The sequence below is a fragment of the Pelodiscus sinensis genome, chromosome 5, assembly GCF_052426305.1.
Source record: "Pelodiscus sinensis isolate ZL-2025 chromosome 5, ASM5242630v1, whole genome shotgun sequence".
NCBI lineage: Eukaryota > Metazoa > Chordata > Testudines > Trionychidae > Pelodiscus > Pelodiscus sinensis.
In genome coordinates this window covers 46,474,111-46,498,977 of record NC_143056.1, presented here as the reverse complement: position 1 = coordinate 46,498,977, position 24,867 = coordinate 46,474,111, and the positions used below count along the sequence as shown (strand labels likewise).

The following is a 24,867-nucleotide window of genomic DNA, read 5'->3' as shown; positions in this document are numbered from 1 at the left end:
TTGTAAGTAGGGATCCGATGTAAGTCGGATCCATGTAACCCAGGGACTGCCTGTACTTAGGCAAACACATTCTGAAATGAAGTGCTACCAGAAGATTCCAATATCAAGAATGGTATGAAAACATTACGCAAGGATAACAGAAATGCACTGACCTGTCCTAAAAGATAAGGTCAGGATGACAGCACATTCTGGTTTATATCAGGGTATAAAGATGTATCTCAGAGAGAACATATCTGTCCAGCCTAGTGAGCAGTGGAAAGTCCCATCACTGTCTGAGCTGAATCCATTGTCATGGGTGTATATATATCTTAGTATTCACGTAGAGTCTGCCAGGGGCCATCACTGTGATTCATTGACAATAAACCTGGCAGGGTGCCTTCGTACCTTATCGTATCTTGCAGTCATTGGGCAGTTCACTCGAGGTCTGCTGTGCCAACTGTCTACACTGAGCCTTGTATGTGACCCCAAACAATGGCTATAAGGAGGGAAATGGAGAAATACGATAGATTTTTTTTTATGTTTTGAGATATCATCAAAACCTTGAACTATAACTACATCTATAATGCATAGTTTTAGATTTTGTGAAGTTTTAGGTTCCTCGTTCTTTATTATAAAAGACAAACTTCTTTTGAAAATGCTGATTTATTGTTTGTTTGTTTGTTTGTTTTTTTAAGAGTTACTGATGAAAGTATTAACTACCATTGTTTTTTGGTGGATGTGTGAAGCAGGATTGATGTTTTTATTTTTCTCTAAATGTTTGTTAGCTATTTAATTGGACAAGTTACCTCCCTTGATTAACATTCGCTTCCTTAACCCTCACCACGCACAATCCAAGCGAAGAGCACGTCTACACTACTGCTTAAATTGATTTCACTCACATTGATCAGGGTGTGAAAAAGTCACTCCTTCCCCCTCCAATAAGGATGTAAAAGATAGTTGATTAGTCGACTACTTGCATTTCGCCACCCCCTTGCTACCTCTATATCAGAGACAGTGGGTTGCAGAGGAAGCAGAAGCCAGTGCTGTGGGAAGTCAGCTTAAAAGCTAGTTCCCCCAAGCACGGTCTCCACAGTGTGGGGACGGGGGCAGGCAGGGAAGCCTGAGCCACAGCAGTCTCGGAGCCAGCACAAGCTGGGACTGCTCAGTCCTGGCTCGCATTGGGTCCTGAACCTATCCCTCACTGCGGCTCTGTTGAGCACAGAGTTGCAATGGTCCTGGAGATGGCACTAGTTGTGACCCCGCTGTGGCTCTGTAGAGCACTTCCCCTTAGTGACTAATCGTGTAGTCAATACAAATTGTAACAATTACATGATTAGCCAAATACCCGCTCCTTTACATCCTAACCCCCTGAGTGACACAAGTTATAGGGTGTGTCTATACTACAGGGTTTTGTCGACAAAAGTCCACTTTTGTCGACAAAACTATACCTGCGTCTACACTACCGCTGAGTTCTGTCGACATAACGTCGACAGAACTCAGCAGTTTTGTCGACGGCTGTAAACCTCATTTTATGAGGAATAATGCCTTTTGTCGACAGAGTTCTGTCGACAGAAGGTGTTATTGCATCTAGGGTTGTGTCTAGACTACAGGGTTTTGTCGACAAAGCAAGCTGCTTTGTCGACAGAACTGAATGTAATCTAGACGCTGTTTGTCGACAGAAGCCTGTAGTCTAGACGTACCCATAGTGACCTAAGTACTGTCTACATGAGTGCAATGTTGATGGGAAATGCTCTCACACCAGCCTAGCTACTGCCTTTCAGGGAGGTGGAATAATTATGCTTCCTGGAGAGCACTGTCCCATCGGTATAGAGTGTCTTCATCAGATGCACTACCTGCCCTCAGATATCATCAGGAATTTGGGAATGGTGAAACAAGATCAGGAATGGAAGTTGGTTGTGGGAGTAGAGAGTGTGGTGGCTAAGCCATATACACTCATTTTATGCTGCGATTTTCAAATCCCTTGAAAGTCCCAACTTGGTCATTACTTGGACTGTTGTTATGAGTTTAAAAAATTTGTTGAGAAACTGATACAAAAATAATGTAGCTTGACAAAGCATGTCATGCTTACATTTCATTTGTGACTGCAGCACTGCTCGCGAAATAAGACACTCATAATGTGAAGGTAGGGTTTTTCACAGCTCTATAGCCCTGTAAGTTGTAAGACAAGTGCTTTGAGATCCTTGAATTTGCAGCAGCCATGTGTTACTTGGTTATTAAAAATCCATCAGACAATTGAGGAACATTTGTTTTTATGTTTTTTTAATGAATGTTTTGGAAAAAGATTGGTTAGTAAGTTTTGCTATATGGATATTTAAAATATAGAAAAGTCACGTAGTTAAATTGCTATGTTTTATGTAAATTATGAACTCTTTGTACCAATTTTTCCTGTTTTTAAAAATAGAAAAGGAAAAGTCAACCTTTTTTCACAATCTGTTAGCTGCCATTTGAGTTCCATATCACTTACTATTGTACCTGTTTTGCTGTTTTATATGTTTGTCTGTCTCCTTCTCTCTCTGTCTCAAAGAAAATAAATAAAGTAGCAATGAAGCTCCAGTTTTTTTCTGTTCATGTACTTATTATTGTGTATTATTGTTTATGTAGTTCTTTGAAATACTCAGATGTGATAAAGATTGTGAACATAATGAAGTGCAGAACATTATTTTAAATATTCTAAATTAACTTTAAAAATTATAATTACTGAATACATGTGCAACAGTTCCAACAGCAAAACTGAAGAAAATGTCTCTTAAGATGTTAGGTGAAGTTAAAGTTTAATTTAATACCACAAATTTCCTCTTACTTAAGTGGTCTTTTTACTAATTAAGTGCCAGTGGGGGTTACTTCTAGCACTGAGAAAAGTATTTTCCATTTCTTTAAAAGCTTGCTGTGGAGTCCCCTTTTTAGATGTTAGTTATTTTTCTTTCTTGCATGTCATCCATTAAAGATTAGCTGAGGAAGGTTGGAGCATGGAGAGATTATGAATGACAGAACAACTCCTGTGGAATAATAATCAGTTTTTGGTATTTAATGCTGTTTGACTTTTGCAGACACATTTCTTATTAACCTTTGGTACAAAGAGAAATCCAGGTTCCTGATATCTCATGGAGAAGATGAATTCAAGATCCTCTTCCAATTAAACTGAAATAAGGCCAATATTGGGCTTTAGCCAAAAGAACTCGCTAGTTCCCAACCTTTATGTTTATAAACCTAAATAGATATGACATTCTACATTTTTTAAAAGTATGTAATGCATATACTTTCACTAATTATTCAGCTCTCTGTGTATAATTATTCATTATGTATACAGTATGTCTATATGTCTATATGTTTTCTTGTCATTGATGTTGCATTATGCAAACCTACTTTGTAAATGTTTTCTCAAAATGTGTAAAATGTGTTTGAGTAATGAGGATGGGAAAGTACACTGAACGGTTGAAAAAACAGACAATGTAGGTTTTTCTTTGCTATTCTGCTGAAGAATTGTAGGCTGTAAAATTGGCAAAATAATTGTTTCACTTTAAAGTTTCCTTTAAAATTAGCAGAAATGTCAGTAGTCTTAAAAACAATATACAGGTCACAACTATCTGGAGTATAAAATTTGATTGGATGGAACAAATTGTTCACTATTTCAGTTATTAAGTTATAAACAATTTTGCTTTTATGCAAAAAGAAATCTAGAGTTTATTTCACATAAGGTCCTGTTAGTGAGTTTTTGCTTCTTAATGCCAAATAAACCACAAATATAAAAATTGTTTTTCCTTTATACACAAAATTAAGGACTTCATGCTGTTCTTTAGAAAAAGGAGTTGAACTAAACCCCTTACAGTTTTTGAAGTATTACACACAAACATGACCATAACGTGCTTACATTTATATACATACCCATGCTATGTACCAATCTTTTTTCCATTAAAATAAATGAAATAAAACCATTCATTCAGGAATCAACAGTTATTTGTAGAAGAAGATTGAACAAAATTGCTGTTCAGTTTTTCAGCTGTGTGGAATTCTGTATGTTGAAAGCAGAAGGGTTAAAGTTGTACAAGGATTAACTTTCACAAGAGCCAGGTTAGACAAGTCCTGTGGAGAGTCGGTGTCGAAACCCACAAGAACTCTTCTTTTTTTTCATTGTATTGGGATCTGAGTGCACAATAAAACCACAGTACAGAGCTACATTTGATAATTGCCAACTAAACAGTTTTAGCCATTTAGTTAAATCAGTGTGTTTACAGCACTGGAAATTTAGGAGCAGATGAGTACAACAAATTAAATACATATAGCAAACACAAAGCAATAAAAGTGTCAGTGCATTCTATCTGTGTTTGTACAGATTGCTTTATCTACAGAGTCACATTTATATGTAAATAGCTTGTAGTCAGTAAGTCCTAGTATAGACCAGTCAAAATGCTTGGTAAATTTTCATTCATCAGAAATTTGCTTCTAATTTTTAGTTACATAACAAAATTTTAAATAATTTAATGGTAGTTTTCAAAGTCACAATGAGGAACCTGACCAAGTTGTCTGTTCATAGCACAACATTACAGACCATTTAAAAATAAAAGTAAGATACGGAAGTTTTGCCATTGAGTTCAATGAGAATAGAACAAGGCCTTTTGGTTTAGCAAATTCCAGGGATTATCTGCATTTTGCAATGTTTGTGTGGAGGCAGATTAAGAGCACATTTTAATGACATTCACAGCAATGCAATTACTCTGTTTCAGTTTGACTATTATAAGTTTAATTTCAAAAATAAGAACTGTGCATCTAGTCATTAATCCCAACATGAAAAAAGTCTGACAATTTATTTGATTTCTAAAATAAATGACTAAAGAAAATATCTTATTTTTAATGGAAATTTAGTTTTGGCAAGTGTTTTTAAACTAACATCAATAGTACTGGACCATCTAGGAATGGCATAGAAAGACTCCAAAGCCCCTTCTGCCCAGAAGGACAAGGTACCCCAATGCTGGGGGAGGCTGCAAAGGTGAAAAGGAACATGGTTATTAGTGAATCTCTTCCACATTTTTCTCCTTTCTCTCCCCATTCTTTCTCCCCTTCCAACAACAAGAAAACACTCCTCTCTCTCACATTCGCAACCATTCCACTGGATACATTTCAGATGACCAATCCTTCATAGAAACAACCAAGCAAAATAAAGAAAAGACCCAGAATCTTAAATTTTGAAATATGGTTTTACCAAGTGTGGTGTTTCTTGTATTTTACTTTCTTTTTAATATATATTCAGTTGGGCAGGGGTAGAATGTGGAAATAGAAAATATGTTCTTTGCAGGAAAACAAACTAAATCTTAACTCTCTAAGTAGCTGTATAAAATATTAGTCAAATCAGAAAGTAAAAAAAAAAGACTTAGAAATATTTTATTTTTTGTTAATTCTGAAAAATTTTAACTAAGGAAACCTCAAATATTTCATCGTACAAAATGTATGTTACCCCAAGTATTGAGTGTAACAGTGAAAATACATATTATGCATAACCATTAAAAGTACTGTGATCATTCCAGAACCAACTCTAAAGAAAATCCCAGGTCATGCAGAGTTCAACAACCACTAATCTTGAATACTAAATCCAAAACCAAAAGAATCCTCTTATTACCCACCAATATATTATTAAAAGCAAATTTCTTTTGTCATTGTTATTCCTTGAAAATGCCAAATAAACATTCAGAACTTGAGTTAGTAACAAAATACTAACAAATAAAACCTTGCAGTATTTCTTAGAGCTTTTGGTTTTTGTTTTTGGGAAGATAGACAAACACACGCATATATATGTTCAAGGCAGAAATATATTACATAGTATATAAAACACCTTATAAAGTTCCACAGAATTATTATGTAAGTCAGACATTACAATGCTGAAATATCTATTACATCTTTTGACAGAGTACAATGGATAGTGATCTCATCTTTTGTTATAAGGGCTTCCTTTTATTCTGACTTTTTCCTTTTTTTATATATAAGTAACGTTAAGTGATTTCTGCTGAAGTAGATCTTTTAAAATCTGAACAATTTCTTCTTTCTTGCCTTTCCTATTCAGCTTTTCTATTTACACAGATGACCTCTAGGAAATCAGCAAACAGTCTTCTTTCCTGGGAAACGTACTCCCTCCCTTCCCTCAAAGTTCTGTTGTTTGGAGAATCATGAACTAATGTTTAAACTAGAATGATTTCCAACATACTCTCTTGCTATTACTGTATTATAAAGGTAGTTTAAAAAGTGCGGAAGACAAGTTTGCCAACAGAATCAGGTTTAACTAAGAAAATATGTACAATACTTTGACTCAGTAAACTCATACTTGGTATAGTTCATCTTCTTCATATTTACTTTCACCCATATTAGAAAACAATTAGCTTACTAAACAAATTTGAGTATTTGGGGAAAAAATCTACTTTGAGTCTTTCTCATTTGACTTAGAATTACAGGATATTTGATAAGCTTGTTTAAAAATGAGCATATGCAAATATTATTGTAAACACCCAATGATTTGTTTTACCTGCAATATAAGTATTTTACTTAGTTGGCTTACATAGTAGCTAATAATATTTGTTAATGTAATTTAACTGCTGTGAACCTTTACTGAACAAATATTGAAATTTTATACAAGTCAAAGAAAGAGAATCTCTAATGACTTTTGTAAAAGCTTCCATTTAATAGTTAAGGAGAAAAGTTTATATGACATTCCAGAAGCAATTAACATCAGATTTTACATTTAATAAAAGGAAAGAAGCATATGTATTTGCTTTATTCATTCCATCATAATTTGCATTAGTGCTGTGGGTGTTTAATGAGCAAATTCCAACTAAAATGCTATATTGATTTTCTAAGTGAACTTTGTAATAGCAATCTACCTTACAAAAGCTCTCTGTTTACAGTTGTTTTCTTTACTAAAAACTAAAAATGTTTTAGAGTTGATGGATTTAGCATAATGATCATTTTGAAATAAAGAGCTCTGGTATAATAGGTTTTTTTGGTTAGAAAGACAAAGATGTCATTAAATTATTCCAGAGCAGATAAAATGTAGCTATTCATCAATGTAATATATAAATATATTTCGAGCACACTTTTAGTAAGCATTGGAAAACAGTGTGTTGCATTTTTTTTAATTTGGTGAAATGTATCTAAAATTGTAGGAATAAACCTCTACTAACTCTTGCATGTCATGACATATACATGCTATTGCATTTAAAAAAAATCATCCTTTTAATCTACTGCTTGAATGTACAATTAAATGTTTCAAGAGGAGAGAATTAGAAACAAAATTTTATTCTTGTTAGTCAACTTTCGAGATAAACAGGGTTGGGTTGATTGGTCCTTTGATGGCAGGCTTCCAAGGAAAACCCAGGACGGTGGAGTTGGTGAGTGGACTAGCTGGGTCTCAGTTTTTAGTCAGGCACTGAAATTGTGTGCTATCATGAAACTAGGAGCCATTGTGCATATGGAGGTACCATCTTTTGTTAAGGCCATAAGAACCTGATTGTTTATGCTCATTCACAATCTCATGACACTCTCCATAAGCATGGGGCTGTCCATCCTGATTTTGCAACCTAGATAGCTGCAGTCTTTCTATCAAAATATCTCCCATGGAGTTTTATTTGGACTCTCAATTGAGGTAATGGATTTCAGGAAGGCAGATTTTGATAAGCTCAGAGAACTTGTAGGTAAGGTCCCATGGGAAGCAAGACTGAAGGGAAAAACAACTGAGGAGAGTTGGAAGTATTTCAAAGGGACGTTGTTAAGGGCCCAAAAGCAAACAATTCCGCTGTGTAGGAAAGATAGAAAATATGGCAAAAGACCAGCTTGGCTTAACAAGGAGATCTTGCATGATCTCAAAATAAAAAAGGAGTCATATAAAAAATGGAAACTAGGACAACTAACAAAGGATGAATATAAGCAAGCAACACGGGAATGCAGGGGCAAGATTAGAAAGGCAAAGGCACAAAATGAGATCAAACTAGCTACAGGCATAAAGGGAAACAAGAAGACCTTTTATAAATACATTAAAAGCAAGAGGAAGACCAAGGACAGGGTAGGCCCACTGCTTAGTGAGGAGGGAGAAGCAGTAACGGGAAACTTGGAAATGGCGGAGATGCTCAATGACTTCTTTGTTTCGGTCTTCACCGAGAAGTCTGGAAGAGTGCCTAACGTAGTGAATACAAGCAGAGAGAGGGTAAGTTTAGAAGATAGGATACACAAAGAACAAGTTAAAAATCACTTAGGAAAGTTAGATGTCAGCAAGTCACCAGGTCCTGATGAAATGCATCCCAGGATACTCAAGGAGCTGATAGAGGAGGTATCTGAGCCTTTAGCTATGATCTTTGAAAAATCATGGAAGACGGGAGATTCCAGAAGACTGGAAAAGGGCAAATATTGTACCCATCTATAAAAAGGGGAATAAGAACAACCCAGGAAACTACAGACCGGTCAGTTTAACGTCTGTCCCAGGGAAGATAATGGAGCAGGTAATTAAGGAAATCATATGCAAACACTTGGAAGGTAATAAAGTGATAGGGAATAGCCAGCATGGGTTTATGAAGAACAAGTCATGCCAAACTAATCTGATAGCTTTCTTTGATAAGATAACGAGCCTTGTGGATAAGGGAGAAGCGGTGGATGTCATATACCTAGACTTTAGTAAGGCATTTGATACGGTCTCGCATGATATTCTTATTGATAAACTAGGCAAATATAACTTAGATAGGGCCACGATAAGGTGGGTGCATAATTGGCTGGATAACCGTAGTCAGAGAGTTGTTGTTAATGGTTCTAAATCCTGCTGGAAAGGGATAGCAAGTGGAGTTCCTCAAGGGTCTGTTTTGGGACCCGTACTGTTCAATATCTTCATCAATGATGTAGATATTGGGATAGAGAGTACGCTTATTAAGTTTGCAGATGATACCAAACTGGGTGGGGTTGCAACTTCTTTGGAGGATAGGGACATAATTCAAAATGACCTTAGCAAGTTAGAGAAATGGTCAGAGGTAAACAGGATGAGGTTTAATAAAGAGAAATGCAAAGTGCTCCACTAAGGAAGGAACAATCAGTTCCATACATACAAGATGGGAAGCGACTGTCTAGGAAGGAGCATGGCGGAAAGGGATCTAGGGGTCATAGTGGACCACAAGTTGAATATGAGTCAACAGTGTGATGCTGTTGCAAAAAAAGCAAATATGATTTTAGGTTGTATCAACAGGTGTGTTGTAAGCAAAACTCGTGAAGTCATTCTGCCGCTCTACTCTGCACTAGTTAGGCCTCAGCTGGAGTACTGTGTCCAGTTCTGGACGCCACATTTCAAGAAAGTTGTGGAGAAATTGGAAAGGGTACAGAGAAGAGCGACAAGAATGATTAAAGGTCTAGAGAACATGACCTATGAAGCCATGCTTCATGAACTGGGCTTGTTTAGTTTGGAAAAAAGAAGATTAAGGGGGGACATGATAGCGGTTTTCAAATATCTAAAAGGGTGTCACAAGGAGGAAGGAGAAAATTTGTTCCTCTTGGTTTCTGAGGACAGGACAAGGAGTAATGGGCTTAAAGTGCAGCAGGGGAGGTTTAGATTGGACATTAGGAAAAAATTCCTAACTGTCAGGGTGGTCAAATATTGGAATAAATTGCCAAGCGAGGTGGTGGAATCTCCCTCTCTGGAGATATTTAAGAACAGGTTAGATAGACATCTGTCAGGGATGGTGTAGACGGAGCGTGGTCCTGCCTTGAGGATGGGGGGCTGGACTCGATGACCTCTTGAGGTCCCTTCCAGTCCTATTATTCTATGATTCTATGATTCTATGATTCTCATTCTTCCTATCATGTCTTACTGTGCAGTTAAACACATTCTGTTTCACTCTGGAGGTGGCCATGGAGTAGTAGGTAATGATTTATTTGTAGAGTTTGTAAAGCATTTTGAGATCCTTCTGTATGAAAGATGCTATACGGAAAAATTAAGTTGTGCAGCACAGGTTAGCAGCAGGCCCTATCCATGGGGGGGTCTGAGTTCCCCACAGACAGAGGCTGCTCTGTGGGATGTGGAGCAGCTTCTGTATACAGGGAGCTTGGACTCCCGCGGACAGGGGCTGCTGCCATGAAGCACCCTCTGCCTATGGCGACAAAGGCTGCTTTGTGGCAGCCTTCCCTGCCCCCCTCCCTCCTGTGCTGCTGCCTGTGATAGAGGCAGCAGTGCAGGGGGCGGGGGCAGATGGCACTGCAGAGCCAGTGCTGGGGGAAGCCAGCTTTAAGCAGTCTCCCCTCTGTCCCACATGGGCTTCTTCTCCTCCCCTGCCTCTGTAGGAGAAAGCAAGGGGGAGGAGGCAGGACCACAGAGCTGATACACATGGGGAGCTGGCTTGAAAGCTAGCTTCCTGAGTGTATCAGCTCCAGCCCACCCCCTTCACCTTCCACACTGCTGCCTTTCTGTCAGAGGCAGCGGCGCAGAAGTCCGGGGGGGGGGGGAGTGCTTAAAGCCAGCTCCTCATAGGCAATGGCTCCAACACTCCCCCCCCCCCACACTTTTTCCTGTTCACTCTTTTTGTCCTTATTTATAGAGTTGTTTTCGATAAAGAAAGGTGATAAGTATATGCCACTTGTAGTACATGCCAGCACTCCCAAATGACATTATGCTTCTCAGAATTCTGCACCAGACACAGGTAGCATGGCCACCGCAGCCACCTGTGAGAGTTCAGTGTGTCTTGCCCCAGGAGTGGGTGTGGCCATGGCCCCTCCTGGCTATACATGGTGACTAATGTTACACAGTCTTAGTTCCTACAGGATCACAAGGACTGAGATTAGATCAACCCTTCCATTGGATTTGGGGGAGGAAAGACGTGCCTTGTCCCCTGCTCCACACATCTCGCACATTCATGCAGGGGTAGCTCTAGGAAAATCCTTTTTTTAATATTTATCTGCAAATATGAGCTTAATAATGAGTGGAAGATTTTTTTGTACAGTACTTGGGTTTTTCTCTTTGTTAACCCTTGAAGAGTTAGCGTCTTATGCTCCAATCCTACAGCCCTCCTGCAATCAGTGGTACTCTGTGCAAGGAGCCTGCCTTTGCCAGTGCAGCCTGTAGGAGTGGGATTATACTTTATGACATATCAGTAACTCTTTAAAATGTTGAATATTGCTGTGAAAATTTCTCAGCCCACTATCTAAAATTATTTGGCTACCATAATAATTACCCCCTGTATGAAATTAAAGAATTTTTAAAAGAAATGTTGGTATAATTTTAGAACTTTTTAAATTTATGAATAATAAACATTGTCAGATATTGGCAACAATGAGCACACATGTTGAACATGAAAACATGTATGTTAGAATCTGTAGAAGATCTGTCCAGAGAAATCTAGCAGCTGGTAAATAAGCCTTCTTCTATCAGCCAGGTAAGTTCAGCAAGAACTCTGCTGATTTAAAGAATTTACCTATTAGCATATTTTGGGTTTTCTTTTTTTTTTTTTTGTACTTTCCAAATATTTTTTCTTTTAATAAAAAAATTGTATCATTTAAAAGCAAATTTGTGACAGATTTGGAGGTGCTCTGTAATAATTTATGCATACAACATGTTGACCTGATTACCGGGAAGTTTATGAAAATATTGGTTTAGTTTAATAGAGATCTGAAAGGGGAAAAATGGTTCAAGATAAGCCATGCCTACGCAAACATTTGAGGGTTGTTAAGAGACAATGCCAGGACAGGAGAAGGCCCAGGAATACTGGAGATCAAAAGAACTGTGACACTTTGAAAGGATCTCTTTCCCTTGTTGGGAGGAGAGGGCAGTTCTTTGGAGGAATGTGACTGAAACACATGGACACTACTAAGGTGTTTGAAGAAGTTAGACCTGCCAGTGTTACCATCATGGGATGATAGGCCTTTAGGTAAGATAGCCATGTGAACTGTTTGTTTTAAAATATTTTTTTATCTATATGTTCCTACTGTTAAAACAACCAATACTTTGGTTTAAGAAGACTGTGTGGTCACTGTATACCTACTGAGTAAGCACAGTTGATACATGGGGTACTGTGGGCCAGGGCCTGAGCTTCCAGTGAGAGGATTGTGGCATTCCATTCCAGGATAAACAGACACATTGGGGTGCAGACAGATAATACTTATGTCAGATTAACCCACCTACATAGCTCAGATCTGTGTAGAACAGCAGTTACGTTGCAGTTTACCCAGTCATAAGAGCTCTTATGTAGGTTTCAACTGTTGAGATACGGAGGCTCTTATGTAGGCTTCTGCTGTTGGCGCACAGATTCCAGAAATCCTGTGTTCCTTTGGGAATCAGATAAGCATTAGTTCATAGTGCTTATTTGTGCCACACAACTGTCCAGATGTCAGAATCTTGTTCTTCATGTTCTATTATTCTTTCATCTCCAAATCAATTGTGTTTTTGCAGCTGCATGCTCTGCCCATTCACCTAACTTTATCTCTTGAACAGTAGCAAGAATATGGTATCTATCACAAAGGGGCAGTTAGCTTCTGACTTTAGGCCTCTTTGAAACTTTACAATTATCTACAGCAGAAAAATTCTTCTCTCACCACCAAACAATATTCAGGCTGAAGATATCTGAATGAGTATTCGATGGATGCTCCAAATCAGGGCAGAATATCCTCAGATAATTGGGCATGTTTTTCTTATGATGCAGAACTTATTTTCCTGCTAGAAACACAATTTGACATATATCTTTAGTGACCTTTCTAATGTGACTGGGTTAAGGACTTCTCTTCAATGTGTACAAGAGGATAGACCATCCTAGAAACAACATGTGTAACTATCCCCATTCTCTTTCATCCAGCCTATTATACTGGTTTGGCCCTCTTGCGGTACTCTTCAAAAGCACAAAGATCACATCTTTCTTCCTTCTTTCATCCACTTCCAGTAATACTTCTGGTTCTGCTCCAGAGGTGACAGAAGTATTTCATAGCCAGAATACCTTTCCAGATGGTCTGTGAAGTTCGGTTCACATATTCCCCCTGTGTCCTACATTTCTCAGCTGCCAAAACTTCTTGTGAAAGTCAAGGAATCTACAAGCTAAAGGGTATATTATTCACTATATAGGCTACATTTTCATCTACATTTTGATAGTCTTGCTATCAGTCCTTCAAATGATTTAATTTATTGAACCGTTCTAATGGCACAGTGGGCAGAACTGTAGAAAGCATTAAATTTGTGGTGCTATATCTAAGGTGACCAGGGTAGGGGATTTCCCCTATGTCAAGCCTTTGTGATTGGGGCATTCTAGTTCTTCCCAATTCGAGTAATGCCAGGAAATGGATTGCTGAAGCAGTTACAGTGACCAAAAGAGTCATTTTATGGAAACAAAGATCAGCTGTTTCCCTCACATTCTTTGTTCAGCTAACTAACCAAACCAAGACTGACCTCTTGAAAAAACTGACATTAATTTAGGGACACACAAAATCCAAATGTGAAAGATGTTTGGTCTTTCATGGGACTATTACAACTGAAGTCAGGTAAATTAGGCTTCTCGTGCATCTCCCCATTTTTTAGTTTTGTGCTGGGAGATTAAGGAATTATTTATCTTGTAACACTCAAGAACATTTATCTATGAATATTTCATGCTGTGTTATTGTTAAATCCATACTTCTGCTGTTTTCTTTGTCATTGAACTTGACTATATCTGTATGGATACAGTAAGACTTCTGAAAAATAATTTTAAAAGTGAGATTTCCTCATAGGGTATTTTCTCCACAAAATTTAGTTATGAGAAACAGTTCTGGTACTTTTGACTGCAGTGACATTTTATTACTATTTTGTCTTTTAAAGATTTGTATTTATTTGGTACTGAGGATATAACTACAGTAGTAAGCAAACAAGGGTTATAAAATCTAATTACAATTTTTTATAATGCCATTTCTATGGAGTATTATAAAGTGCTTTATAATAAATTGGATAGAGCCACTTTCATACAGACATCATAATGTACAAAGGTGAAGCTGGAGAAAAGAAACTAAGATAGAAAAAACAGCAGTGTTGGCTCTAGGTTAAAGTGAACAGGGATCAATTTCAAGTGAGACTTGAAGAAAGGGAATGACTCATCTGTGACTCAGGGAATGGGAGGGAATTCCAGCTAGATAGGGGAAGTACAAATGCAATAGCAGTCTTTGACTCAGCAGAACTGTAAGAATACTGGAAAAAAATACCAGCATTTAGAGAAGTCATTGTTGGGTGTAGCACAAATATGTGGATTAAAGATCAGTTCATTAGGGTGAAAGGGGTCCACAGAGGACTTTGAAACCCAGAGGAAACAATTTTGTATTGAATTTGGAAATTCAATTCCAGTGCCAATGATAGAGGATATAATCTTTCTTCTTGGAATAAAAGTAGACTTGCTGCAGCATCCTGAGTCCCCTGAAGTTGAGAATAAAAGTTTAGGATGACCACAAAGAGAGATCTGCAATAGGTGAGAGAAGGAATGTTGAAAGTGTGTGAATAAAGATTTTAGCAGAAGCAAGGTTGAGATAGGGATTCTGACAGTCTTCCAGAGCTGGTGTTAGGCATGTTGACAAAGGAGTTGCAGGAAGAAAAAAAAGGAAGCCCAGTATGAAGAATGACTTGAATGTTTCTCTCCTGGTGAGCAAACTAAAAGTAAATTTTAGTTTATTGGCACCTAGTGTTCAAAGGTCCCTGAATGCTTTAACAGATAATATAACAATATATTAACAATGGAGTAAAGGCTTGACAGGGAGAGAGAGATGCTGACAATATTATCTTTGTAATATCAGAGAGGCACTACACAAGAGCTAGATTGTGCACCGCTATGGGGTCAATTAAAATATGGTGTTAAAAGATCCTTTCTCTTAATCTTAGGTCGTGCTGTAACAGAAGGCTCTAGTTATATCTGATATGAATATGAGCATGAGGAATTAGCCTAATTTTCAGAGTCACTGCTTCACATAAGTGATGGTTTTCTTCTTCTGTGTGATGAATTTGAGGGTCAGTCCCAAATCCCTGTTCCTTATTTGTTCCTTTAGGTGTTCATGTTAGCTACCAGATGCACTTTGATGTTTTCAAAACTGTAAAGCAAAATCTTGTTATGGTATCTTCACATTAGCAAATGTTTTGTATAGGCAGTTCAGTCAAGAACTGATCCAAAGGACACTGAAGTGAGTGGTAAACTTGTTGATTTCAAAAGGCATTAGATAGGGTACATTGTGAAGATACAACTAAAGCTGTGATAAACACGCTGGTCCTTTTTACAGCCCTCGTGGAAGTAGTATATACAGCTCAACGAGAACGTGATGAAGCTGTCATGGCTAGACTTAGGTTAGCCAACGAAGAGCGAGATGAAGCACTTCTTCGAGCCAAACATTTGGAGCAATCCATTAAAGGGTATGTGTGTGTTTTCATCATATGTAAGAAGATGACTTTTTATTGGAACCCAAAGGAAACTTGATCATACTAAAAAGTGATCAGGTGGTAAATCTTAACAAGAATTTCAGTGTGATAGAATTTAAGAGGGTCTCAATATATCAGCACTATGTATAGAGTTTTTCTTTTTCAACATTATCAAATGAGGTCATATTTTTCTCCCCAGATGGAGAACAAAGCAAATGACTCTTGTTGGAAGCCCTCCTTCCCCCCAAAAAACTGAATAAATCAATACAGATAAATCAGGGAAGTGTGACATTTCTTCACTTAAAGTACAAAGTTGTCAGTCAGAAGTTGCACTGTATAGGAAATCAATTGAGTCTTTGAGCCAACTAGACTCATTCATTTCAGCTAAATTTCTGCTAGTTACAGTGGAAGTGTGGAAAAAATTATGTGAATTACCCTCCTATTCTTTCTCTTTAAGGCAAAAGTCATCTGAATACAAGAAGAACTGGCTCTTTCAATTATCCATTCTCTTTATCTTTATATTTTTTATCCTTGTTCTCTTTTCCTCTTTCTTTACTGTTTCCTCACTTTTTTGCCTACCCCTAATTTTCTTCTTTCTCATTTTTCATCAGTACATCCTCCCTAGTTGACCCTTTATTTCTTGTTTATCCAACAATTCCCACTTCCTCCCACTCAAATGCACTTATACAGCAACAATAGAGCATTCTTTTTTAATCATTTCCCTTGATCATAAGAATTCAGGTGGCTTTGCCTGATTATTACAGAGTAAATTCACTAATTGCCATATTAGGTGACTACACTTGTCTTAAATGTCAAAGATCAGATGTCAGGTATGGGTTGATTTCATAGCCTAGTGTGCATAAGTGGCTATGCCAGATTTAGGGTCGTGAAGACTAGTGCATTCAGAGGCATGGGGTTAGTACACTGTCAATTGCTGTGTGGCAGAGGGATGCTTGAAGGGTGATCTCTGACAGCAGCATCACAGTACAAATTACATGTTGTTCTTGAGCAGACATTGGAAGTTGGATGATTACAGTGTCTGCTCCTGAAATGTTACATTACAGCCTGTGCCAGAACTGCTTGCTCTTAAGCTACTTTGTATGTGCTGAGTCCCCCATTCGATCAAATATCTATGAACTGGGCGAGGCTGCACTTCTTTAGTGTTTAAGTTTAATTTTTAACAAATTGTTAGTCTTTGTATTTTAGACCCCCCAAATAAATAAATAAATTTTTTCTGTAAATAAAATGTTTAACTATTATAGTTAACTTTTAATTACCATAGAAAAAAATGTAATGTTTTGTTTAATCACCTCTGTAGGCAGAAATTTGTGCTATTACTCAGAGCTATTGTTCTCTGAAACAGCAATTAGCAATCATTTGGCAAAACCGTTTGCTGCTACTTTACATCTGGCATATAAGTAAATGTGCCAGTGCAACAGAGAGAGTGCAATATTTTTTCCCAGTATTAAAGAAGGGCACCACAGGAGGCTTAATTTGACTCCTATATTTTATGATGGGATAAAACAGAAACAATTCTAAGTGAGTTTTAACTAAGATATTTGTCCTCCTAGGGAGACGGAAGAATTACATTGTTAAAACACACACACACACACACACACACACACACACACACGAAAAACCAACTGTCCCATTTATTTTGGGGTGCAATAAAGCCAACAAGAATATCGTTTCAGGTTAAAGTTGTAAGTCCAGAAATAAATAAAATAACAGCACCAGTGCTTTCTATCACTAGGGAACTTTCTTCATCTAAGCACATATGAACAATTGATCCTTGTAGTCATATATAGCAGTAAACATTAATAACTTAACAGTCTGAAGTCAGTGCTGAAGATATGGAGCATTATTGAAAGATGGAGTCGAGCAGGTGGCACTTTAATATGTTCAGTGTCATGGTTGACTCTAAAGACTAGTAGAATGAAATTACTTGAGGTTCTAAAGATTTAAAAAGCGAACTCATTTTGCTGCACTAAGGAAATGCTACTGATCAGGCTTTCTGTGTCCCTTTTTTCTAGGCTAGAAAATATTAACCCTGAAGAAAATGACATGGTAAGCCGTTCTCTGAGGAGATTTCTTGATGTCAGTCTTATATCTTAGAGGCTTAAGTTCAATTGAGTGGGTTTCAAGAACTAAGATGTGGGAAAAAGAAGAATTGACACACTAATAATGTACATCTTTGCTGCAATATGAAAATTCAATAACTTCACTCAGTCAATTTACAATTCACATGTGCCTATTAATTAAAACCCTATATTAAATAAAATATATTAAAACTTCATGTCTGACTAACATATAATGCTGTTGGTAGACATTACAGGAATTACTGAACAGAATAAACAATGCAGACACAGGGATAGCTATACAGAAGAATGGAGCTATAATTGTGGATCGGATACACAGGACCAAGGAGCGTAGAAAGAAAATAACAGCTGAGGAAATGAATGCAGTGATAGAAGAACGGGATGCTGCTTTGTCTCAAGTAAGTCCCCACTAGTATATAAAAAGCACTCAGGGCCTAAATCTCTCTCCTCCTATCTTTGGGGGAACAAATTCTTCCATGTGTTTCCTGTTCAAAGTTTGCTTTTTAAAAGAGCCTTCTACATAGAAAATTCCTGAACACTACACAATTACTGTAGTAACATAGGAATGTTATTTAAAATGACCTTAACAACATTTGCAAGCCACTGTTCGGAGAAAATATTTTTTTCTGATATTCCAGGTTACAAAAGATGCTTCTCGGTGGTTTTCTCTCCCTCTCCCCTTGTTTAGGCTTCCAAAGTACAAACCTTTTTGCACTGCTCAGGGCTCAGATATGCAACTATTTGTGCAGTTGTAAATGGGTATGAAGGGTGCAGAGTAACAGTTCACTGGGCCATAAATATTTGTAAAGCTGAACTATTATAAATGACAGAGACATTTTGTCACATATAATTACCCTTTAGGACAAGCAAATTTTTTCCTACAGTTCTGCATTGAGGATCTGAAAATCAGGTTCCTGATGTGCTGTTCTGGTGTCCGGTGTCCTTTGTCTCTTTTATTTTACTCGAGAAGTTTGATGTCCCTTCTTGTTCCTGATACATCTCACAGCCCCTTCCATATCCTTGGCTTTACTAAAGAACATATTTCCCTTCCCTGAAGCTGGCAGAAACACTACCTGCTCCTCCGTTGCTTCAGTGGGCTAGAGTCGTACCTCACCACAGAATAGCTTTGGGTTTTGTGCCCACTCTTGGTTGCTCCTAGACTTAGTACTTGATATGACTTTACACGTTCCTGGGTTCTGTCGTTTCAGATCAGGTCACAGGGATAGGCAGATCATGTTGTGAGTGCACCAGGGGGAGAATAAAGGGATTTGAGGTAGGAGGTAATACAGCCATTAAGCACTCACATCGTTCAAGAGCTGTGATCTACCTCTGCCCCTCAGAGGGCCAGAAACCCAGCATCTTCCCCAGACCTTAATTATGTAAATTATCCATTTCCCAAATATCACACTTTTGGGGATTAACTAGTTTTTAAAGTAGGGTTTATGGTCTTTGTTGTTGAAAACATGAATTATGTTCTGTGCAAGTGTGAAGTAGAGCCTACAGCCAGGTAGGCAGCCTTGACCTCCCCTCATCTGGTAAACTCCCATTGTTGGTGACCACTCAGGTCCTGGATAAGGGAGGTCCGACCTGTAGTTCATTCTTTGCTCAGGACAGATGTATTAAAAAAGAGAATGTCTGAGGACATCTCTTGGAACAGTTGCTTTGCAGCAGCAGATAGTATGAATTGGAATTTTATACATATCGAAGCAACTAAAGACAAATTCTGCTCTTGCTGTGCAGGAGGTGTTTGTGTAGGGGTTGGATGCAGAGTTAAAAAAAAAAAGGCTCCTGCAGCAGGGAAAGGGGTGGAATAAGAGGAGCCCATGGCACTGGAACTATTTTTAGGGTAGGGACACTGGGCTGTACCCCCTAATCCCGTTCATGCCCTTCATCACCCCAGACTGGTTACACCTAGGATGCTGGCATCTGTTCCAGGAGAGTTGGCAACCTTGCCATAGCTGGAGGCATTTGGACATCAAGTGGCTTTGTAGCCTCCAGGTCTGGTGGCCTGGAACCCATGGACAGCGAACAGCAGAGCCCATGGGGATGATGGTCAGCAGGACCCCAGGGGGTGCTGAAGCCAGCGGGGCTGGCCGGACCACTTGGAGGCCTCCTTGTAGAGAGGCCAGCCCTTGAGCACAGGGAAGCTGGGTAGAAAACCTAGGGGTGCTGCATCGCCTCCCAATCTGTATTTCCTGTACCTACTTTTATGAGAGTCTTCGGTCCTTGGTCCTGTTGTGGGAGCTTATTGAAGCTGCACGTGGCCACATCATAGAGATGTCCAAAACCTATCTACCATTAAAGTATAAGGTCTTGTGTTGGCCTTCTGTGCAAGTGTGAACATCCATCACAATGTAGTGGGGTTTGGGATTTCTGCAATAAACAGATAATAACTGATAGAGTATAGCTGATAGAATAGCCAAGGAATAAGTGAGTAGAGAACTGTAAATGACAAGAGTTTCAAGTAAAATTATTAAATTATTTGAGCAAAACATAATTTGCCAAATCACTGATACTTCAGGATGTATTAGTACTTTTATTGACTTTTCAGCTATTTTTAATAAGTCGATGAAATTATACAAATTTACCAGAACATATTTTAGTAATTTCTCTTTGGTCCATCTTTCCCTAGTTCCTGTCTCCTCCATTCATTTGCCATTCCAGACTATTTTATTTTATTTTTATTTTAAAAAAAAACTTCTTAGCAACATGGTCACTGGTGAAACATGCAAAAATCCCATGAAAAGTTTATGCTGTTTTTAAAAAATTATTGTTATTATTATTAGCTTTTCTTACACAGGACATTGAAAGCTGGGCAACCAGTAATAGAAAAGATTTCAGCAAAGGAGGAGAATATGCTTGGGTTTTTAATTTTTGGTTTGTTGCTTTCATGCTTTTTTGTGAAATAAGAATTGTAATCTTGGCCAGTAAAACCGATAAACTTTTGATATCACAATTTGGCTAATATGGGAGCTGATGTATACACAAAAAGGCATAAATATGTCTTTTTAAAAAACCTGTTTCCTTGCATAATCTCACAGAATCATGTACGATACGTTGCTTTCTCAAATAATTAAACCAAGCATTAATAAAAGGTCAGTTATTCCACACAGTAATGGCTTAGGTGCAAAGAGCATCAGAGCCAATTTACAAATATATCTGTATAATACACAGGTAGTTTTAAATCATGCAGGTCATATTAAAAATTGTGATGTGAATTATATTGTGCTACCAATGTTTGATGCAAGCAGTACTATTTCATTAAATGTTCAGGAAAAATCCTACTACTATGAATCGTAAATTAATAGAACTCTATGAAATTTACTTATGGAAAACCTAACTTTTATGTTTACATCTGAGAAGCTCTTACAACTAAAACTAATATTCTAGAATATGTAAGATAAGTCTTAAAATTGTGGCCACCATTTCAAACCATATTTCTTAGTTGATAATGTCTTGGGTACTTGTGCAGTATACAAATTACTAGTCTTTTGTTAAGAGCATGATAACAGTTATTACAACTTATTGTCAAGAAAAATAGGAGATGGAATCTTGCATTAGATCACAGAGTTGCCTGAAGGTAACTCAGGTTGTCTATAGTTATACTGCATCCAACCCAAATTATTATAATTTACATCTGGGTCTGCCACAGGTGTTGGTAGTATGAGATTTCTCCATTTTCTGTGGACATAAAATCAAGTTCACATGAAGACATGTCATAAATATTGACATTGGTCACACCCAGAGGGAGATATTTATTGACTGTCATTGTCCTATGGAGCATACTTATTAAGAGTTTTGAATTTGTGAAACTCTGTAAAAGCTACATTCTCCTACACAACTTGCTATTACTGTAAAATCTCGAATATAATGCACACCGATGTATAATGTGCACCCTGACTTTTGAATTTTATCATAATGAAAAAATCTATACTCCTATATATAATGCGCGCCCTGACTTTGCCCATTGTATGTGTATTTTATGATACCCGTCGTCATTGATCCGAAGGCATTGTTAAAAATAGTCTATTTGATTGCAAGTCTATGGTATGCCAGCCCGTCGTATTTCCTGCCTTTTTGTATTGCCAGTTGATTGCACATGACTATAGAATATGCAGCGTTTTGACGCTCTATTACCTTTACATTTGGTTGATTTTAGTAATGTTTATAACTTATTTTAATAAATGTCAGCAATTAATTAACTATAAACTATTTCATACGACAAGTAAGACGTAAATTTCATATTATTTATTGTTTTTAAATATTTTAAAGCATTCTAGGAATCTCTGCCATTTCAGGTGATGTTGATTTCATGTTTACTGCCATCTTAGCGTGGCGTCAGCATAGCAGAGGTTCGTCATCTTCTGACATGGAATTGCCAAAATAAAACTTTAAACAATAACTCCTATATATAATGCGCACCCCGACTTTGACCCAAAAAAGCTTGGAAAAAAGTGTGCATTATACTCGAGATTAAACGGTATCTGGTGAAGGAGCATCTGTGCCACTTGAGTTATCAGCATAACTGATGTCATGCAAGCAAGAACTTCCTGCCTGTTTTCAGGGTTTTATAGGGGGTAGGCTTAATGAGGCTAAACTATTAATCTTATGAATGAGGCCATTCACAACTTGACACGTGAGAGTTAACTGCAATTTACCTGAACAGCATCTAGCTCTTCTGGTATTTTTTATAATTTTTTTCCAAATTTTCTGAAGCAGAAACTATAACACAGAAAGCCACTTATAAATTAGGTTTCAGTTGGACAATATTTAAGATTCTTAAATAATGGATGCGCTGTAATAAATTGCGTGCCCTCTACAAGCATGTAAATATAGTCTTGAACTAGTCTTTCAGGTGTGATTTTTGTAGTACATTATGGTGGTTTTATTATATTAGATTATTGCACTCCATTTAATTAGACTGCTATTGTGCATATTCTTGGCAATATTTAACTTGTTATATTTCAGGACTTTAAATTTTATTTGAATTTTTCACTGCTGCACAACCTGGAAATGCTCTCTAATTTTTAGGAAGTGTGGTAAAACAGTCCTTTCTGAACTACAAATATCTAGGTTTGTTTTGAGATTTTTAATGTGATCACTTTGTCTTAACAGAGAGATGGACACTATTATCATATTGAGCTGCACATGTGTATATAATCTTAGATTGTTCACTAGATTGCTTAGCAAATATGCAAACTACATTTTGTATGTGCAAAAACAAATAAAATGATATAAACTCAAATATTTGATACTACTTTTAGTATGTATTTTCAAATGAATAAAAAACAAACAACTAAAGTATGGCTAAACATTGACATTCATCCCTTCTTACCCTTCCACGCTCACCATCAACCATTTTTTTAGAAAAACAAACTCACCCATTCGGTTGTATTTGCCAAGATATATTTGTTAGTTAAAAGATACTGTGTTATGGTGTGGAACTTGTGTCTGTTTTATGGCTGCTCTTAGAAAAGAACACAGAGAGATGTTGACTGCCACGAGAATGAAGAAATCAGTTTCTTGGTTGATATTCAGTTTTACCTTAAGCCATTCGTGGAAATACCCAGTCCATTCAAATATTTGCAATGTAGTTCCTTAGTGAGTCTTACTTGTTTATTAAGTAATCAGATATATTTGTGATTAACTTTTAATACAAATACAACACAATATAGTCACAATTTGGTAATGTTCATTAAATATTTTAAAGGAAATAGTTACCAGCAAGAGGCAGTATGGTGTAGTGCCTCAAAGTAGCAACTGGCTGTAAGCCATTTTACACCTTCTGGACAGGAATGTTAACATGATTAAAGGTTTGGCAACTGAACCTGGGGCACTGAGTAAGGCATTGCAATTTTTTTTCTTTCCTTTTGAAGGAAGAAAAAGAGATATTTTTATCAGTAGAGCTTGAAGGTGCTTTTAAAGGAAGTAAACCAAGAGCATAGAACATACTGCAAGAGAATGTATTTATTGTGCTTTCGGTCTTAAATTGAGGAGCTATTTTGTAATTAAGGTACAGTCTGTTGCTATATGAAGTTTAAATAAATAAAGTGCAGAATTTGTTGTAGAAGAAAAGCAATAGTTTCATAGGCAGAATAGCATTGTCTGTTTAATACCCTGGGCTGAAGCAGTAATGTAATTGGTAAGCAAACCTGGTTTTACAGTTTTGAAGTTTGATCACATCCTGCTGTGCAGGAACATGCTTATGACTGTTCATGTACAAAACTGGCACACTCCCAGTTGCTCATCTAAAACAAGTTAAAGTGCCTGTCTCCGTTTCAAGTGACTGTTTGGCACCAGACGGCGTTTTATGGTAATTGAGACAGAAGATTAGAAGCAATACGCTTGACTTCCCACCATTATCAGTTTCAGCTAATGACTAATAACTGATAAATGTCAATAGGATTGGTAGGCCAACTTTTTATTAACTTTTCCAAGGCAGTTCTCAAACGGCTCTTCTGGTTTTACACCAAATAAGGTATAGCACTCAGTGTGTTTTTTGTGATTCATAGGACATTCAAGATTTTTCACCACACATCAGTGAACATTTCTTATTTAAGAAATACACCTGTGAAGTGCAATAACATTGAAGACCACAAAAAGGTGGTTATTTGAAAATGAGCTTGGGACTCCAATCTAAATTAGGGAATATCTGTCCTCATATAGAGGGGGTCAATAGTGCATGACCACACTGTTAGAACAGAGGAAATTCCTTTTGCAGTGAAGCTACCTTTTTGTTTTACACTAAACCTTGCAAATTAGCACCTCTGTTTTATATGCTTATGCTTATTCTAGCCTTTGCCCACACTTACTGATTTCACTCTGCTAGTGTTGGCACTAGCATACCAGAAGGAGCATCTGACAATGATCTAGCTGCCATGCTAAGACACTGCTCCCTCTACCACTCTGCTGCTGCCTTTAAAGCTAAGAGTGGGAGGAGGGCAATAAATCCTTATGGATGATATACTGAAGCAGACAGCTGTTGGGGTGGTGGTGATTTTCAGATTCATTGGTGTGTGTGGCGTGTGTTGCAAGTTGATTAGCTCCGTAACTATCTTGGTTCATTCCACTACCCGATTCCTCTTGTGCCAGCAACAGCAAGATCCCTGCATGCACACATTCAGGTGCTTTGTCTCTGGCTGGTAGCAGACACGTGGATGAGAGGAAAACTTTATCACCAGGAAGAAGGAGTTAATGCAGGACGCAGGAGAGAGTCTGCATAAAATCAAAGACTCTGCCTGTAAGATGCCTTGGTTGCACAGCTTCTGTTAGTGTGATCCCTGCTTTCAGTTTGTGAAGGATAAGAGATGGGGGAAGATAGAATACAAAATGAAAGTGCTAATTTAAAAGGTGGGATTTAACTAAAAAAATAACACTGTGGGAGGGTGGAACAGGGGGAATAGCTATTAGACC

General features: G+C 37.6%; 1 protein-coding gene across 4 annotated transcripts in view; it reads left to right on the top strand.

Moving 5' to 3' along the window:
• The window catches only part of MIPOL1 (mirror-image polydactyly 1), a 303,297-nt gene that overhangs the window by 90,852 nt on the left and 187,578 nt on the right, over window positions 1–24,867 (top strand). For all 4 annotated transcript variants that reach the window (XM_075926916.2, XM_075926909.2, XM_075926913.2 and 1 more), the window contains 3 exons: window positions 15,220–15,349; window positions 17,389–17,422; window positions 17,682–17,852. In XM_075926916.2, coding sequence (XP_075783031.2) covers window positions 15,220–15,349; window positions 17,389–17,422; window positions 17,682–17,852 — 335 coding nt within the window. The remainder of the gene's footprint in view (window positions 1–15,219; window positions 15,350–17,388; window positions 17,423–17,681; window positions 17,853–24,867) is intronic.